Here is a 19529-nt window from a genome sequence, read left to right on the forward strand (position 1 = left end):
TCTTTGAAATTGATCACTAAAACTTGAGGTACACAGGTATTTGCAAAAGGAGAAAATAATTCAAACTTAGGTAAACATGGAAAGCATCATCCAAGTTATGGCTTAGGTTGTACAATGCTAATATTAAAGCACTGACTATACATTGTTTCACATTTTAAAGAAGACCAAGAAATATTTTTTAAAGCTTACATCCGTCATTTTGCAAACATGATCATCCAGTACAGATATATTAAAGCAGCTGTTGTTCTAGGTCTGCACCCCTCAAAGCCCACAAGCACTGCCAGGCACTCTTATGCAATGAACTGATGGTGCCTGACAATGATGTCTTGTAGTGCAAATCATTAATTGCTAAAAATGCTCCTGGGGCCCTTTATTTTTCTTGGAATTCAGCTACAGGAAACAGGAAAGTAGAAGTTCAGAAAGTACCAAATACATATTTCTGAAGAAGTTCCATTTACAGGTAAGCTAGATGATTTTTTTCTAAATTTGCCCACAGACAAATGTCCACACAGGAAGCTAAACTTAAGCATACCATTTAGCAGCAAACTTTAAGAAAGTTAAAGGCATAACCACCAAAGAAATTATCTATGGCTATAGACAGAAGAAAGCTCTCTAAGTACACAAAGTCTAACTGTAACCTGTTTCAGAAAAGTAAAAGTAGTTTACAGTATTAAGTTCCAACAGTTCAAAAATTTTTAATATGTAGTCATTAAATTACAGGGAAGTTTCTTTAAAAAAATATTAGTTTATTCCCAGATGTTTATCTTCTTGTTTATCTAAATGTGCATATTTACCTATGTGCAGGGAGAAGTAGAAGTTGGTAGGGTTGTGACAAACATACGTATTAGTGGGAGGGTGAACTGCTAAGAGGAAATTGAAGACCAGGGTCAGCAATTCCAGGTCTGGAGGAGAACCAAGTACTTCTTCAATTATTTTCACAAATGACCTGCAAACCTCCTGAGGCAGGGATGCAAGGTGTCCCTCTTTATGCTCCTAGAAAGAAAGAGTAATACAACTGTAAGCTACTTGCAATTTTAATATGACAAACTTATTTTTTAGATGTCATGCTGTAGTAGAACAGACAAGAAAAGAAGCTCAGCTAATAAAGCTGTATTCTTTAATTATGAGAGGAGCTACTGTACATCCAGAATGTTATCTCAGTCCATCCTGCACCAAATATTACATATGTTATGCAAGCTGATTTTTAGAAAAATGAGCATCTTCTCCATACTATACTGCCCTGCCATGAAATGCTGGAACCTTAGAACATGAATCACCATTGAAAGTATAGTTTAATGTCATTGGATTACATATTTGTAGAGAAATTAATTGTTGCCAATACCAGTAATTCAAACATATTAGTAAAATTCTGAACAGTACCACAGAGTCTACTCTATTTCCACTTCAGTAGACATTTTTATGAACATACACATTTGAGATTAATTTATAATTATATTTATAATTTCAGCTTAATCAAGCATTCTCTATAGTTCAACAACAGCTACCTGAAAAAAATTATTAAAAGAATATGGATTTTAGAACAAAACTTCAAGAAACTTGTGGGAAACCCTGACAAAAGGTGAGCATGGTGATTATCTTATTTCTTTCCAACTTCTCTAAATTTACCTCCTTTTTTGATACAAGCACCTTAACTGAGACTGCTGTGAGAAAATATTAAATGAAGTTAATTTAAGTATTGTTTTCCAAAGAGAGTGGCCTCACCTTCTTTCCATCAGTCCCCACAAAACTGCCAAATCATTGACCAATCTGAGTAGTTTTTTAATCAAGAAGATAACTTTTTCCCCCAATGTGCAAAATAACAGGATAAATACTATGAAATATTATGAAAAATTCTGTATCTAGGCATTTGCACTAATATACAATTTGGGAAGTTAAATATATCACTAACAAGTTCCAAAAGTAGGGAACACTACATAAAAATGAAGAAAAATTTACAGATACTAAAGCGAGGAAACAATTTTTGTAAAAAACATCATTAAAAGAGGAAAAAAAACATTTTATGTGCTTAAGTGAGAAACTCAGAGAAGAAAGGAATGCAAGACAGAAAATCATAATATAGGAAAAAGTGATTAGAATAATTATTTTCACAAATAGATACATGTACTATAATCAGGAAACCATTTCAAAATCACGTTCCTAATAAGTGTCTATCAAAGGACTGAAGCATTTCTCTAAAGTCCTTTCTGACATAGCTATTTCCATGCCAGGGAGGAAGCTACTACTGTACCAAAATTTTGAGATTAGTACTCAGACTGAGCACAACAGGCAGACTGCCCCATTAGCTCTGATGAGATACAGCACATACAGCTTCACTACCTGCATAGTATCTGGCTTTCAGTAATGGAGACACAAAGCAGCAAGAGACATCTCAGGTCTTTCTATATCAAAGGGACAGTTCATTTCAGCTCCTGCTGGTGTATGGCTGTGCAAGCAACCTAGAGCCTAGGTTTCCAAATCACACCAGATGGTTACAAGCTCTGGTCCCTCCTGCCCATCAGTAAATGGAGCACCCAGCAGGGAACTGAACCAGTTTACAGCAACAACGCCTGTTGAAGATAGAAGTAGTCTGGAAGGACAGAGGACAGTCTGCTCAACTTTTGCCATAGAATTTAGTCACTTCTACCCCACCCTCCTCAAATAAAAATGAGTATTTCCAAGCACAAAATAGGATTTTAGAGTGGAAGTACCTGCAGAACCTGACAAGTTAACAGGAAGTGATGGACCACTTGAGCTTTCAATAGCTGTTTAACATTAAACATCTGATGGTGATGGTTAGCTCTGATAAGGATTTCTAGAGCTGCTAACAGGGTTTCCCAAACACCTTGCTGAAAAACAAAAAACAGGAATGTAGCTTCAGAAATATATTTGTGAGTCTACATACTGAGGAAAAAACCCAACAAACACAACAAAGTCAAGTTAGTCTTACACCTAAGATAATGACTAAATGAATTCAAGTGGTCAGGTCAGAACAGGTTAGAAACCAATCAGAAAAGTCATGCTCATAGAAAATTTAGCATGTTTTAATGATTAAGCTACAAAAAAGACTTGTCTCAAATCAATTTTGTACATTTTTAGCTATATTAACCTTGAACAGTTATCTTCAACAGTTTAACTCCAGGAGAAAACAGGTCCTCCTTAGTTTCTCAACAAAAAATTTACAATTCAATTAAGAAGTCATATGCATGACAGCACATTTACTGAATTTAATACACTAAGGTTACCTGCACCATTGGTCATAGGAGACTGATATTGCAAACAGCTATTCAAAGAAAAACAAGGAACATTAATCTTGGAAAATTGTAGTAATTATCTAACTACTACTCCTCCTTCAGTTGCTAACATGTAACTGGAAAAAATTTCAGAAATGATAATACTTTTTTTTTTTAAATATTGACTTTTAGACCTGAAGAATTTCCAAAATTAAAGTGTTTACCTTTGCTTTAGACCATATCTTCCAGTCAAGCAGCAGCTTTTCTAACAATTGAACATCTTGAATAACAGCAGTAGAATCTGGGTCAAGCTGGAATTGCCCATTTTCATTTACACAGAGAATCTCATCGCTGCAGCATCCTTCAAGGAGAGTCTTAAAGAGGGGGGAATTTTTTTTTTTTGTGAATCAAAACAAAGCAGTACAGTTGTTCGATCCAATTTTTTAAAAAATTAAAATATTTAAAGAGATGGCATACTCTTGATACAGAGGACATATCTATCTAGTCAACACCAATCTTGCTTCAAATCACTATTTTGCCTTCATAAAAACAGCTTCCAATATACAATTAAAATCTCAGTTTCTAGATTTGTCCTAATATTGAACAAAATATCAGGTTTAGAAGAGGACTTTACCTTCAGCATGCAAAATCCAACAATGCATTTTGGTTTGATCAGCACCCGACGAATCATAGAATAACCATTACAGTTGTCCATCTCCTGTATTCTCTGTTGATTGTATTTTGTTAAAGATAGTATAAGTTGTAGTGCTAAAGCTTGAGTGTCTTCACAGCTGCTAATCTCTACAACCTGAGGAAAAGACAAATTTAATAAGCAGTTTAAGTGGGAAACATCTAGAAAATAGCTTTGTTGCACGCCTAAATAACTACTTATGGATTAAATCTCTGCTATAGCATTTGAGTTTATGTATGTAACCTTCATTTTGTCTGTTTGTACATTCAGATATTATATTTGAAGTGCTAATTTCTACTGTGCTAAATTATGATCTGCTAAGGAAATACAAGTCCCATTACAAGAATCCCTTTCAAAGAAAAAAAAAATCTGTTCTAAATAAATTTTAAGTAGAAGGTACTTGCCATACTACAAAGTCATCAGTTTGTGAAATACATGAGCCACTTATAATAATCAACTGTTTGCCCTGAAAAAAGTATTTCTGAAGTGTTTAAGCTATAAAAAAAAGGTTCCTGAAGTTCTGGACTAAGTCTAGCTCTAAATGTCTAACATTGAAGTTTTATTTTCTCCATAAAGAGACTAACAATTTTATAGATGAAGACCATGAATCCTTTCTCTCTCTTGCCTTCTACAATTCTTGAATCCCAAGAGCAACTAGCATTTTTACCAAAAATATACAAGAATGAAATCTAACATTAATGGGATTTCAGGTCCTATAGGTTCTCTTGATATGTACCTGTTAATTCTGCTGCACTTACACATTCACACCTGTATTATAAGACCTGTATTGTCACACAGCTGATCTATCGTTTGCTTGCCTTAATGATGCAAACCGTCTTCAGCAGGATCTATAGCAGATACTCAGCATAAATTTACATAATAAAATAACACAGATTTGGATTTTAACCTCAGATTTCACTGTCAGTGGCAAAATTACAACAAGCAGAGTCTTTATAACCACAATCTAATGTGCATTGGTTACTACTCTCACCATATCTTTCAGAGCAATACCAGAGACATATAAATCAGACAAGTCTTAGGCCTACAGTAGTATTTTCAATTAACTGTAGTACTTCAGAGACTACTGCTAGCACAAATATTAGCCTCTCCATGTACAGGCCACAGTTAAGCAGTAACTAAGTTATGGCCTTACTATTTTTCAAATAGCCATTTTTCTTAGGATAAGCCTTTGAAGACAGGTGAAACAGTTATTGCCAAAAAGCTCTCACTATTCACTAAAAAAAAATATAAAGCCTTGCACACCATGCAGTTTCACATTTATTCATTCTTGCATTGTGAATATCCTGTGGTTAAAGATATGCAATTAATTTAGGTGCCTCAAAATCAGAGACAAAACATATAATCAGTTCAAAGCATCCCTAAAAATAATCTCTTTTGATATTTAAAAGCCCCATTTCCAAATCATAATGTAACTCCATCTTAAATACTGGCAGTATTATAAAAACCATAATACAACAGAATTATAATTACATTTCCAGTTTAAGACAATGTGCATGATGCAGTCTTATGCTGCAGGTATTTTCCACAAGTTTTCTTTAACAGAAAAGCATCACATGCAGAGTAGAGCAAGGCAGCTAGAATAATGTGATTTTCTACTCAAGGAAGAAAAAGATACAAGAGACAAGGAAAATTTTACATAGGAAAACACATACACACCCCCTACTCCTCCAGCCCCCTTACCCTAGCAAGGAGGAAAACAAATGCACCAGTGCCTCCAATTTCATGTAGTATGCTCTGAAGAGTTTTATATTCCACTGGCTGAAGTGCTTTTAGGTGTTGAGAGTCCAACACACTGCTCTGAACTTCTTTCAAACTGAAAGGTCTCTGAGAAGGTACAGTTTTCACTTGACCTTTCAGTCTAATGACAGGCTCGTATATGGTGTACTGACCAGGGCAGCTTGTGGTATAAACAATAGCAAGACTCTCCTGAAAAGAAAGGAATTTATTTTTTTTCTAGAAGTTTAACAAAAACCCCCCTCCCCTCCCCCCACAAGGACGCAAAAAGCCAAACACAAAAGCCACCTAACAGCAAGCAGTAACAACTTCGGCAGTTCATTTCTACTTTACCATTAACATGCACTGAGGTTGCGTGTGGATGCATGTACACTAAAATGCAACAGGATTTCCAGATCTTAGCAAACTCATGCAATAGCTAAAGCACAGAAAATTAAGAAAACACTAAGAAATTTCACCAAGGATCCCCCTCTCATCACCTGAAGAATTACATAACTGTTTTGCATAAAAAACAAAGTTACTCACAAATTTAAAATAAAATGAGCATATAGAGGTATTGAGTAAAGAGTTTCCTTTTCTAAAATGGCAAGTTCAAAACACTGATGTTTTTTCAAGTGTTCTCCAGCTTTTTGTTTTAATTCTATCCTTTAATAAGCTTTGCCATAAGAGAAACTCAACACAAGTTTCATTAATGAAGAGACTTAAACCAAAGGTCCTATGGAAAGTAACTAACTTTTTTTCACAGAAATGTAAAATTATCTTATTTGGAAGGTTATTTAAAATAGAGAAATCATTTCATTTAAGGAGCTTGCACTCTTTGCAAAAGTAAAAGATTGATTTATCACTTGAGCACATGGTTCTTCCCTCTGCCTATCTGGTGTTCCTTAAGGCAAAATAAGCTTCTAAGTTGCATGACTGATTTGTTAAGCTCTTATCCAATTAATTTCTTCTTAACCTACTCAAAATTTAGTACCATTGTCTACAAGGATCACATCCAGACAGAATGAGCCTTTGCCTACAGCTACAAAACGAAATCAGAAAAATCCCTCTAGTGGGAACAATTCATACAGCAGGAATTACTAGTGTATGAATTCCCAGAACACAGCAGGCTTCACTGATAAGCACGTTTTATTTTATTGTTCTTCTAGCAATAGTACAATTACACCTGCTTCTGGCAGGGCTGTTTCAGGCAGGAAAGATGAGAAAAGCAGTATCTGCCAGCTGGAAAATAACTTTTCAGACAAGCGTAACACAAACTTATCTCCTCCATAACCTTCAAGGAACTTGGATTAATTCTTTCGTTTCCTTAAAGCCAGATAAATCCTCATTTCTACTCTTCTCTCAATTTTAATCTTAAAAGGTTAATTTAAGCAGTACTTGGCTACTTTTACACTAATGGAGGGAAGAGCTATGTATCCATCCTAAAGCTTTTGGAGGTACCTGTTTACCCACTGTGATTTAATATGTAGTATTATTTATAGATGCTGGAGCATCTAGAAATTTTCAGAACCCAACCTAAAGCAAAATTAAATGGTCACCTTGTGTGGAGTTCAGCTCCCATTAAAATAAGTAGGAAGAGCCCTGCAATGATCTTCATGAGAAGAGGATTTGATCCTCTCTGATTTGATCACACGAAGCACTTTGGGAACCAGCAGCATTCCCACTTCTTAATCAGTTCTAAAAGATTAAGGACCATTTTTAAGTAGAAACTTACAATTAGAGGCCCAACATCCACCTCCTTTTTTGTCATGAAGAGCTCCTTAATTTGTTCACATTGTAGAATCTCTTTACTTATATACTTTGAGCAGTCAGTCAATGTTTTGCCATATTTACAAGGCATTACAGATGTGAAGTCTGGGCCACACGTGTATAAGTAAAATGCTTCCTCTGGTCCAATATTTGCACCTAAGATCCAGAAAATAATCTGTTAATTCTTTACTATACAATAAAGCAAAATTCATACAGTGGCTAGTAGGATCAGAGACTTTACAAGGAATATCACCAACTGGATTTCTTAGTCTCTGATGATAAAACTATCAGTGCAGCCTAATGCTTGCTATTAGCTACAGTAAATCAGTGACTTCTGACACATCACAGGCCAGATTAATTCAGTGGCAAAGGCAACTGAAACCAAGTCAGGGAAATGACCTGCATGAACTAAAACTCAACAAGTCTGAATAATTTCACTTTTTAAAATTAAAAAGTCACCTATTCAAGCCTCCTCAAAGCTTTCAAATAGCAAGATTACAGATAGCAACAACATGCTGCATTGTCTTGGAGACTTGGGCAGTGACTGAGCAGGATGCAAAAACAACAGCTCACTACAACTGACAGAACCTATGGGAAAAAACCCCATAGGAAGCAGGAGACCAAATGAACCTTCCTCTCCTTTCTGGGCAGCACATCTTGGGTCATCTGTGACCTGAGAACACAAACTCAAAAGAAGCATCCAGAAGGATACAGGTCTGATGTGTGGGTGCATGACAACTGTACAGCAGCAAATCCAGGGCTCTCTGGATACATTGGTTATACAGGCAGCAAGCACGTGGCATGTAGATTTTACATGTTACATTTATGACAAGTTTCTCACCTATGGCCCACAAATACACATCTGCACACACAGGACCTGCATGCACCACACATCCTGGGCAAACTGATCTCACTTGTGGAGCAGTCCTGACTGGGCCACGTCATCCAAAATGCCAGGTGACAAAGCAGCAGGGTTCCAGACTTCAGCATTAAGCAAACACCCAGAAGTACTAGATAAGACTTCCCAAGGAAGGAGGAGAATTATACTTCTAAGAAATCTCCAAAGTATTGCTACAAGTTCCAGAATTAAGCTTGCTTCACTCAGAGCATTCAGTGGTTTAGATTTTGTTAGCTTTTTAATAGCTTTATGCAATTTGAAGCTAGCAGGTTAGCAGCAGGCAAGTGAAATCAATTTTCCAGGTAAGAGACTGAGTGCTTTAAGAAAAAAAACAATAGAGCAAATATCACTATCTCTCTATCCCCTACTCCAAGGTATTATTTTTTAAAAAAATAAGAAATTTGCCAATTATGGCACTAAACAGAAAGCAAGAGAATATGGCAGAAGGGCACATTAGGAAGTATCCAATACTGAAACATTTGCCTACATTCTCCCTGATATATTATGCTGCTAAAGGGTGTATCGTTGTTTTTACTGTAAAAACTTTGCACATTAAAAAAGACATTAAAATAAGCCATTGATTTTGGAGGGGAAAGTGGAAATGAGCACTTATTCAAGAAAAAAGCATACAAAAATACCATTAAATAGAAGCAGATTTCCAAGATCCCATCTACCCGACAATCGAAGCAGATCTTCTTGAGATGATGTGCAATGGCCAATCATGCAAAATGTTTTGTTACTGTCAGATAAGCTCGTTTTCCTTGGTAGTGCAAAATCTAAATTAATCTCACATTGCCTAAAAATACATATAAACAAACAAGTTTAAATATTAAGAACCAATCAAAATTGCTATCCAAGATATTCATCTTGGGTTTAAAATTAATTTTAATATTCAGTAGGTGAGAAGCCATGCTGTCATCAACAATAAATTACTGAAGTCTTCAACTTTCAGGCACCTTAAAACTCAGTAACATAAGATATATGCATTCCAGTAGATGAATAGAGTCCCAGCTAGGGTTGCTAGGGTTGCTGCAAAATCAAGTTTTCCTAGCTCTGAAATTCCTTCCTTCTTTCCTCTGACCTCAAAGAGGAAATGAATGGTATGTAACACTATACAGACTTCTAAAACAGCACAATTTTTCAATCATTTCTACTATTCCTAACAAGGCAAAGTCCTTTGAGCATGCTAATGCACATCATGAAAACTGTGGTTCCCTAATGCTGGAAAACACCATGTTGAGGATTTACTTGGATCAGGAAACATTGTCAGAACTGGCGTGCTGCACAGCCACAGGCAATAAGCCTGATGCTTTCAGAAAGCATCCAATTAGTTTTATGTGCCTTTACATAAACAGACTGATTGGACTGTAAAGGTCACTCAAAGCTTCCTGAAAGAGTCTAACTATTAGCAAACTAGCAACTAAATCTATATATAGAGAAGCCTTAACAACTACACTTGGGGAGAACATTGTAGTATTTTTAGCTTTCCCCTATATCTCCATATTTGGACTTTACTGAATACCAGCATTAACAGACTTAACATAGCTTTCACAGATTGGACTTTAGGAAGAAAGGGTGAAGACTGTGATATTTAATAAATTCCTATTTCTCCAATCAGTGAATAATTCATGCAGGCACAGGCCCACTCAATTTAGTATCAGGTACCTCATTTAGGAGCATAGACCTTAACTTTGCAGTGGAAGTACTACTCACCAGCAGTTCTTGTCTGAAATATTTTTTTAAAACTTCTTCCCTATTCATTCTTCTCAGTGGAACAAAGTGACTGCCTTTTCTCCTACTCCTCTTAATTTCTACTTCCAAAAGTATTGCCAGTACCTGATCTACACCTCCTCAATTTGGATTCAACCAGATACATTATGCCTACTGCTAACTTCATGCCATAGCTTATTTTGGATCTTACTCAAAATCTTGTAGCACTCGCCTCTTTCTTCATTTGTGATGAAGAAAAACATTGATGTCTGCACTGGTCCATGGTATAAACTGACAATTCTCAAAGTAATCCATGAATATTCTGGATATCTGTAATATTCTAAAGAATTCCTAACAGTGTAACATACTCCTCTCCTATCCTCCTAGAAGACTACTTGACCTTAACTTCAGCTTGCACCAAAATATTGCAGTGTTTTCTTATCAGAAAATATCTTTAAAATAAGATAAATGTCTAGGTACAACTAATGTGTTCCTTACCTCTGACCAGAAACCCAGAGCAACAGCTTTCCACGGAAATTTTTTTTGCCTTCTGGCTTCTGCAGGTATTTTAATGCCAAATGCTGCCACCTGCCCACAAGGAAAATATTCCCCGGAGATTCAGCCTGTGCCAGCAGACCAGCTTTCATCTCGTCATTTGGATCCATGCACATACTATGTAAACATCAGAAAAGAAAAAATGAGGGCATGTGTTTTCATATTTGCATTTTAAGCCCCAAATCTGCACATTTTGGCCTCAGTTAGTTTGAGATTGTGTTCCTTAAGTTTGACAGGTAATTTTTTTTATTACAGTTCTATTTTTAGAATACTCAACATAAGGTAGGGAAATCATCACAACACTTTCACCTTTGTTATTTAACTTGTAGGCATAAATCTGCTTACATTTAAGATAAAAATATCTCTATTTTAGAGAAAAGTTGAATTCAATTTACTGAAAAAATGCAGGTGCTTTGAACACTGAAATAAAGTGTTCTAAAATTGCAGTTTTAGACACATTTCAAGGATACTTAAGCATTATTTATGAGAACTAAATTAGCGCTAAAATGTGCTCAAAAGATTAAAACCAAGACTATCCAAGTAAGTATTACATAGCAGCAATTTTCACAGCTGAGGTGTGATAACCTACAGCTGCAAAAATCTTTTCCACCTTCTCACATTTATTGTGTCATTTCATTAGAACTTGAATTGCTACTTGTGGGCAGTTATTTAGAATTGGCTACATGAAACATGCAAAGACCAGAGCTTAACAGCTGAAGCTGATAAACCTACAGATCTGTATCTAATACACTTACTTGATGTTGCCCCATCAGAGTGCAAGATGTCTGTACTATATAAATTTCTCTACTCTCCACCAGTATTCTATGCAAGTTGCTACTAGAGGTAACAATACAATATGTCCACAGGACTGCTTCTGGACTAATACACCATACCAAAATATGAATGCTCCAGTGTTCAAGTCTGCCCAAACTTGTATCATCAGAGCCTTGGAACCCAGTGAAATTATGTGAATACAGCCGTCTTCAACAAGTTTGTCTCCAAGGCTTACATATTCCATTCCTATAGACTTTGCTTCTTCTAGAAATATAAACATATTGCAATTACTATATAATACAACAACAATGCCTTTTGCAGCATGTATCAAGTGTGAAAAGAAACCATTCAGGTACTGCATAGAATTGGTTTTTGTTTGGTTGAGGTGGTTTGGTTTGGTTTTTTTAAGTGGGTTGAATAGTAAGTATGATTCTCTTTAGAAACCTAGGTCTCAAACAGAAACAGAGTAACATAACACTAACTCAGTACTTTATATGTTTCTGTTTGTAATAAATACATCCACTGAGCTGAATACACTCTATCAATGATGTTTTTGACATATCATATTACATTCCTATGTTGAACTATCAGTGTGCACCAAGAAATCTTCAGAATTTTCTTCACAAATCATCATACCCTTTAAGCATAATCAGTATTTTTACTTTACCAAGCAAAAGCACAGGCCTAACAAAAGCAACTCTAGTGAGTTCCAAGGTTCAGAGTTGGATTTTCCCTCCTTCTATTTAAATACAAAAAGAAGGAAAAGAGAATAAAGGTATTCCAAGTGTTGTGAATGGGATACATTTTAAATAAGGAATTTTCCCTTTATGAATTATAATCCAAAATATTCTGCTTAGAACAGTTTGAGAGCAGTTGAGTCCTTACAAAAGTATAAACAGAAAGTTATTTTACAGCTAATGGTATTTACATGTTGCACACACAAGGAAAGTTAGGAGTTCTACTGAATCAGCCTGAAACTTGATCATCAATACATGAAATTAAATAAACTTGAGCAGTTTTTTTCCATAACCACAGCTGCAGCATTTATTATTTTCATCATAACATGAAGTAGCATAAATGTTACTGAAGTTACAAATTCAATGAGAATACTACATTTCTAAGGAAGCAGGCATTAATCTTAATTCAAGAACTAGGGTTGGAAATGTTGTGTATTTGGTACAGTAGTCATGAAAAAAATCAGAAATACTACTACTGCTGTTCAATATTGATCATAAAATTTCAAACTTTTGTATATAGTACATAGATTGGAATATTTGTAACCAGAATCCTTCAGTGCTACCTAAGTAAAAACAAAATACTATATCCTCACCTGTGCTGTTAAAACTGTTCTCTCTTACAGCTATGAGTCTGCTTCTCCTCTTGACTTTTTTCCCCTTTTCTGCTGAATTTTCTGCTTCATGAGCATAGTCCAGACGAAACCACAGTGAGAAACTGAAGCCATCGGACATGTGTGGCCAACAGTTTTGCCCAACTAAAGGCAAGTGAATTGGGGCTACATGCCAAGAAGAAAGTAGCTGGTGACTCAAATTTTCACCATCTGCCTCTTTCTTACTCTGTGACAATTTTGCTCTTTTTAGTAGTCCAGCATTTTTATTGTTGGAAGCGCCAGAGCATTTTTGTGAGGAACTGCTACTCAAATTTGTGCCATTCAGCAAAGGAAAGGCAAGGTACTGTAATGGATTCATATAAATATTAGTGTCTACAATCTTCAATACACCCTTGAGTAGTACCTCCTAGAAGAAATAAAACAAATAAATGAGAAAAAAAAGGAACTGTTTACACCATGTAGTCAAGCATCATGTGACTAAATAGAAACCTACTCCTCATTTAAACTTGGATTCATGTTTTTCCAAGAGAAGTCAGCTTGTATATCCAAACCTACATACATTGGCAAAGCATCAGGTAGCAACTTCAACAGACTGTGGCCCAACATAGCTTTGGGGATTTAGTCTGGGCAGATCAGACTTCAGGTTACCATGCTTAGGAATCAGCTGAAATGCAGCAGGTGGTCATTGCACAATCTTATCTCATGCCTGTTATGTGCATAAAAAGACAGCACCTTTTACCCTGTGCTTTGAGGCTGCTTAAGAAGCCACACACAGGCCATAACTTTGTTATTGCATAACCAGTAACAAAACTAGCTGAGCCCATAAGCTAAAAAGTATCTCTTATTACTTGGCTGATAATTACAAGCTATCTCTGAAAAATTGACTTGTGACTCTTTGTTTGGTTTGGTATTTCACACTATACAGTAATTTTAAAAATGTTCTTCCACTTGTATTTTTCTACAGACTCTCAGAAACCAGAGTTACTTCAGCAGTATATCCCACACAAGCAGCAGATTCCAGCATCACACCAACCAACTTAGAACACTTTTGAAAGTAATTCCTGCTGTTAAAGAATTCTCAAAATAGTGAGTTGCCTTGTAACTTTAAAGGAATTGCTTTCAATTTTAAAGTATTATTGTTCTGTCATCCATAACCACAATGTCAGTCTCCTTGAAAGGATTCTTGGTTTCTTGTGCTGAAGAGTTCCCAGGGCCAACACACCCTTCAAAACCCTTCTGCTTCTCATCTCCTATTTCCTTTTCCAGTTTTGAGAAGGAACTGTTTCTACAGCCAAATTTTATTTGCTCTGATCACTTCAAATATTGCTGTGCATCTCCTTATTTCCCAAAATTCTTGGACAAAAAAGGATTTTCTTTTTGCTTGTTTTTTCTCATCAGACCTCTGAATTTTGCTATGTGCTACTCCATACCTACCGTACAAGGTGTCTTCTCCAAAAATATCCTCAGAAGAAGAGTTAGCTCTTCTGAACAAGTCTGTGAACTCATCAAGGAAACTAGCAGATCTACTAGCACCACCTGACATGCTAAAAATAAGGAGACAATAATATTGTGTAAACAGATTTTTTACACTTTAAAAACTCATATTCTATACTGTTATGAGGAAAGAATAATTTGGAATTTGAAGTGTTTTCCAAAACCAATTCAAATTAAGGAAGTAATAACGATTACAACATTAATTCCAAAGAGATCCAACAGTACCTCCTGACACCATCATTCAAAATTTCACTGAATCAAGCAGTGCTATGTTAAATTTTGTCCCAGGTTTGCAAAATGGAGTGAAAGTCTGAGAACCAAGCACCTGCCTAGCAAAGGCTCTCCACACAAAACCACCATGGATCCAAGTCCTGGGAATGGGTTTACATCATCTCCTGTTGTGAAGCACCCTCATTACATGAATCTACCTTAGGGCAAGCATTTAATCTGATTCCACCTTCTTAGGTTAGCAAGCTGCTTTCCAGTTAGAAATAAAACTAAAGGAATCATCAACATCTGGATTACAAAGAAATTGCAAATACAGACTTACATTGTGATGGGAATGACAATTCATCAGCTGCTATTTTTTCCAAGAAATGTTTAACACTGTCACACTAGTGTTTATGGTTTCAACTATAATTTTCACATCTGCCAGTATTTCTTTAGCTTACTTCCACTAGCTCAGAAATAACCCTATATTTACACTGAAGTTTCTTACAAGTTAAAAAAGCAGCTGCATAAATTCACACGCCAATGAATTTCCTTTGTCAATGTTGCATTTGTGCTGCTTGACTGTGTATACATTGGATTTTAAAAATCAATATTTAAGTTACTTGGACCTTTAACTCACCATGAAAATGAGATTCTGTCTGTGTCAATATATTCAGAAATCCCCCCAAAAGGTGTTTAACAGCTCCCTGTTGAAAAGAATAGGTAAAATGAATATCTGAAGAATATACCCCAGCTCAAAGAACTAAGAAAAATTCTTCTAATCTATTCCTGCCTACTATTGATTTTAATGATAATTTAGATTATTTGAAATTATGGACTGTTTTTATATTTGCCAATGAACAATCTTTCGTGTTCTGTACGGTCCAGTTGCAGAAGAGAGACTTTGATTTCAAATCATTATCTTTCACAGGAAGGATACTCAATTCAGATGTTAAAAAAGGTAACTGAAAGAAACTCCAAAGGATCATGTGGGCATGACCATTTGCATAACTAACTTCTAATACATAGTTATGAAAAAAAAAGCATGGAATATTTTTCAGGTACATGATTCACAGTTTCTAAGAGTACATATTCAATAAAAAGTTTAGAATGCTCACATATACACACATACAAGCAGATATCTGCTCTTTTTTCCTTAAGACCTTCACAATGATCAAATCTATCTGTAGACATTGAACAGTCTTGATAAAAAACAACACCTGCAAAACTCAAAAGCTTTGTAGGACAAATACCTTTTAATAAATTACTTAGCTCCTGGTAACTTAAATGCAATGCTATTGACAATATTGGTCATTTACACTGTTTCACATCTTATCAAATCCCATAAAAAGTGAGAATTTTCAAGATCATTACTAGGTATGATAAAATTAAAGATACACAACTGCTAAACTGTTGCCTCTGTAAATAACATTTTTACCTGTTCTATAAGGACAGTGGCATTTCTTTCCTTCTGATTGATGATATTCAGGCAGCTTTGGAATACATGAGCAAGCACATCTAAACTTGCATTACCAGCTGAGAGCAAGTTTAATTCTAACATGCAGATTTCAGGATACATTAATTCTCCTTGACTGATGTTTTCGGCAAGGCCATTAAAATAACCTGAAGCACCAGTACATCCTGGTTCCACCTTTGTGTCTGCTCCTAAAAAGAAACCACATGTGTCTTACTGAAACTTACTCAGCTGAATGCATTTTGCATGATTTAAGCAGAACATCCAAGGACTTATCTCCAACCTTCTCATAAGTACAAACCAAAAATAGTCACTAGGTTATAAGCAATTTTCAGAAATTACCATAATTTTATTTTCCACTTCAAATTTTTCTATTTTCCTGTTAACACAGAAGAGCAAGGATGCAATTTCTCCCATTACATGCTCTTAAACTATCTGGCTTCATTTCCTGGGAATTGGACACACACAGTAATGGCAAAATACGCAGTTCATGAAGCATAACATTAAAATCATTGTAACAGAGCCCCAGGCTTCTATTACAAACTTTGAGCCTTCCAAGAAATGAGACAAATTTAAATAAATTTATATTAAAAGGCTAGATGAAGCAATTTGTTATTTAACTCTGAAAATACTCATGACAGAATATCTGCATGACAATCAAGGAAAAAAACTCAAACATGTAAACCTCCCCATTACATTTTGGAGAGACTTTAAAATACATTACTTAAAATTATTTGGTACAGACATACATTACATGCATATGTATCATGGAAGTTTTTCAGATTCTTCATTTTTAAAGTCAGAAATCTTTTAAAATATTAAGAATCTATTGATAAAGCCTAGTCTCGCAGATAAACAGCAGCAGTTTGATGCAGTTCTATTAAAGGCTGTTGCTGTTCATGCTGATCTCATACCAGAACATAAGCACCCAGGTGTGCTCAGCACAAAGGAAAAAATTAAAGTAAGTTCATGTTTGAAATTAATTACACAAACAGAATACAGCAAGATATGTGCACATCAATTGATTAGAATAATGAGATATGTTGTATAACAAGGAGGCTATCAAGTCAAATTAAGCATGTGATTGGGAAAAGCCAAATACTGCTTGACAAACCTGATCACCTTCCACAAGCGAGAAACCTGCTGGGTTGATATGGAATGAGCAGTGGATGTCTACCTGAATTTCTCCAAGGCTTTCCAAAGTTTCCCACAGGCTCCTCCCAGAGAAATGGATGCATTAGGATGGAGACAAGGGGTCTGTGCAGTGGGTTGGCACTGACTGCCTGGCTGCACCCAGAGGGGGGGTGGTAAATCCTTTTTAAACTGGACACTGCCACCAATGGGGTCCCCAGGGGTTGATATTGGGCCCAATGGTGTTCAATATCTTCATGAGTGATCTGGGTGATGGGATCAATCCACCCTGATGGAGTTTGCCAATGATACCAAACTGAGTGGGGAAGTGGACACTTGGGAAGGGAGAGCCACTCTGCAGGAAAATCTGGATAGGCTGTAAGAGTGGGCTAACAAGAACATTATGAAGTTCAGCAAGGACAAACATAATATCTGCATGTGGGAAAACAGAATCCAGGAGTGCAGCACAGACTGGGATCTGCCTGCCTGGAGAGCTGGGGTCCCAGTAGCCAGTGAGCTCAGCATGAGTGAATGTGTGTTGCTGTGGCAAAGAAAGCCAATTGGAACGCTGGGCTGCATCAACAGGAACAAAAAAGCCTTTATCCCACTCTATTCAGTGCTTGTCAGGCCACACCTGGAACACTGTGTTTTTTTCCCCACTACACAAAAAAGACAGGAGGAAAGGTTGAGAGAACTGGGCTTGCTCAGCCTTGAGAAAAGGCAGCTTAGATGACATCTTATCACCATTTAAAAGGTGTCTACAAAGAAGGTAGACTCCTTTTTTACAAGAAGTCACATGGACAAAGCAAAGGGTAACAGGAAAGTTTTCCCTAATGAGAAATCCGACATTGGAATAAGTCTCCCCACAGAAATGGTACATTGGGTACTTTATATTCAGATGAACAAGGTGCCACGCTATCTTGTCTAGATCTTGTGATTTATTAAAGAAACATGGATATTGATCTAGCACCAATATCCAACTGTGATGGACAAAAACTCTCTTAACAGTTTAAAGTTAGAAAGTGTATGTTTATTGCGACGCTGGGCAGCATGCGGGATAGCTCCCAAATGCACACCACGCCTTTCAAATGATTACAGAGTCCTTTTATCCACACAAGTATTGAATACCCAAAATACAAATACATATTCATCATTTTGGTACATCCCATTCCTCGCTTCGTATGCTAATCATTTCAAAAGCTATTAAGCATGCGTAGTTTGTTCCTTGAAATGGGTCAGTGGTCCCTTTCATGGGGAGGGGTCCCAAAATGAGGAAGTAAAGGAAGTCTTCCTCATTCTGACCTTTCTACCTTTTCAATGCAAATATGACAAATGAACTCTTGGTAGAAATCCCATTCCCTGTCTTCAGTTGGTTTCAGAACAGAGGAGGCCCACAATTGTCTTATGTTCCTAAAAGCTATTTGTCAGTTTCTATATTCTTATAAACCCAGCTAACTAAACACTGTGTTGACAAGCAATCAATTATTAGTTAACTACTAACTCTTAACTTCATCAAGGCCTACTCATTTATTTTAATTAACTCTAGTAAGGCTTATCTCTAACTAAAATCTTAGCTCCTCTAAAATCTCTAAATTCCTTAAAGTTTATGTTTCACTTGCTTTTGTGAAAAAAGGTTGGACCAGATGATCCTTGAGGCCCGTTTCAATCTGGTATTCTATAAAATAATTACACTATTTAATTTTCACCAGATAGTTACAATTCTAAAGAAAAAAAAAATGAGCACTGATTTTCAAACTACTGATGCATACCTCTGGAGTTTCTAGATCACAGTAACATATTTGAGCAACATGACTTTAGAGCAAGAGTCACATATACCAAAACAACCAAGACAGAACAATTTCTGTAACACTCAGTAAGAATATTTGTTATCTCTTCATCTGTAACTCCATCCTACCAGAAGTAAATAAAGTTAATTATTTCTATCTATTAAAAGGTGCTTGCACTGTTTCGGTACATCTCAAAAGACAAACAAGCTTTGCTATAACAAAGACAGCTTTGTATATTCCGAAAGTTCCCATTTACCTTCATTCTTGGTTTCACTATCATCAGGATTACTTTCACTATCTGCTTCATATCCTTCCTCTTCAGCAAAAAGTTTAAGACTACAGCACTGTGATTCTTCAGTTTCTTCAGAAATTTCTCCAGGCTGTGACACAGGCTCCTTCTCAGTGTAATGGGGCTGTACAATACAACCAAATAGACTGTCATTGGTCAGGAAAAACATCTTTGGATCAGAAAATAATTTAGAACCGTCCAAATGCCTATTTTTTCCAAGCCCACTGGGAAAAGAAACAAATTAATCATACACTTCCAAGAAACCTGAGATACATTAAAAATACTTAATTCTTTTGTAAAAAACTTAATCTGCAAATAGGGATTTTTCTTACTAACTATCTGATCAAAGTTTTAGGAAACAGCGTTAGAACTGTTTCTAAATCACCATCAGCATGCACCTTGACATTTACTCAAAGGTGAAGATGTCTACAACC

The 19529-nt window shown here is 36.1% G+C and overlaps 1 protein-coding gene across 2 annotated transcripts in view; it reads right to left on the reverse strand.

Annotated features, from left to right (window-relative positions):
• The window catches only part of LYST (lysosomal trafficking regulator), a 77355-nt gene that overhangs the window by 34099 nt on the left and 23727 nt on the right, over nucleotides 1–19529 (reverse strand). For both annotated transcript variants that reach the window (XM_053972290.1, XM_053972289.1), the window contains exons 8-21: nucleotides 19063–19219; nucleotides 15853–16079; nucleotides 15055–15121; nucleotides 14145–14254; nucleotides 12693–13116; nucleotides 11482–11626; nucleotides 10532–10705; nucleotides 8962–9119; nucleotides 7391–7581; nucleotides 5623–5868; nucleotides 3865–4038; nucleotides 3455–3604; nucleotides 2709–2846; nucleotides 795–993 (exon numbers count right to left, since the gene is read on the reverse strand). In XM_053972290.1, coding sequence (XP_053828265.1) covers nucleotides 795–993; nucleotides 2709–2846; nucleotides 3455–3604; nucleotides 3865–4038; nucleotides 5623–5868; nucleotides 7391–7581; nucleotides 8962–9119; nucleotides 10532–10705; nucleotides 11482–11626; nucleotides 12693–13116; nucleotides 14145–14254; nucleotides 15055–15121; nucleotides 15853–16079; nucleotides 19063–19219 — 2560 coding nt within the window. The remainder of the gene's footprint in view (nucleotides 1–794; nucleotides 994–2708; nucleotides 2847–3454; nucleotides 3605–3864; nucleotides 4039–5622; nucleotides 5869–7390; nucleotides 7582–8961; nucleotides 9120–10531; nucleotides 10706–11481; nucleotides 11627–12692; nucleotides 13117–14144; nucleotides 14255–15054; nucleotides 15122–15852; nucleotides 16080–19062; nucleotides 19220–19529) is intronic.

The sequence above is a fragment of the Vidua macroura genome, chromosome 3, assembly GCF_024509145.1.
Source record: "Vidua macroura isolate BioBank_ID:100142 chromosome 3, ASM2450914v1, whole genome shotgun sequence".
In the NCBI taxonomy this organism is placed as follows: Eukaryota; Metazoa; Chordata; class Aves; order Passeriformes; family Viduidae; genus Vidua; species Vidua macroura.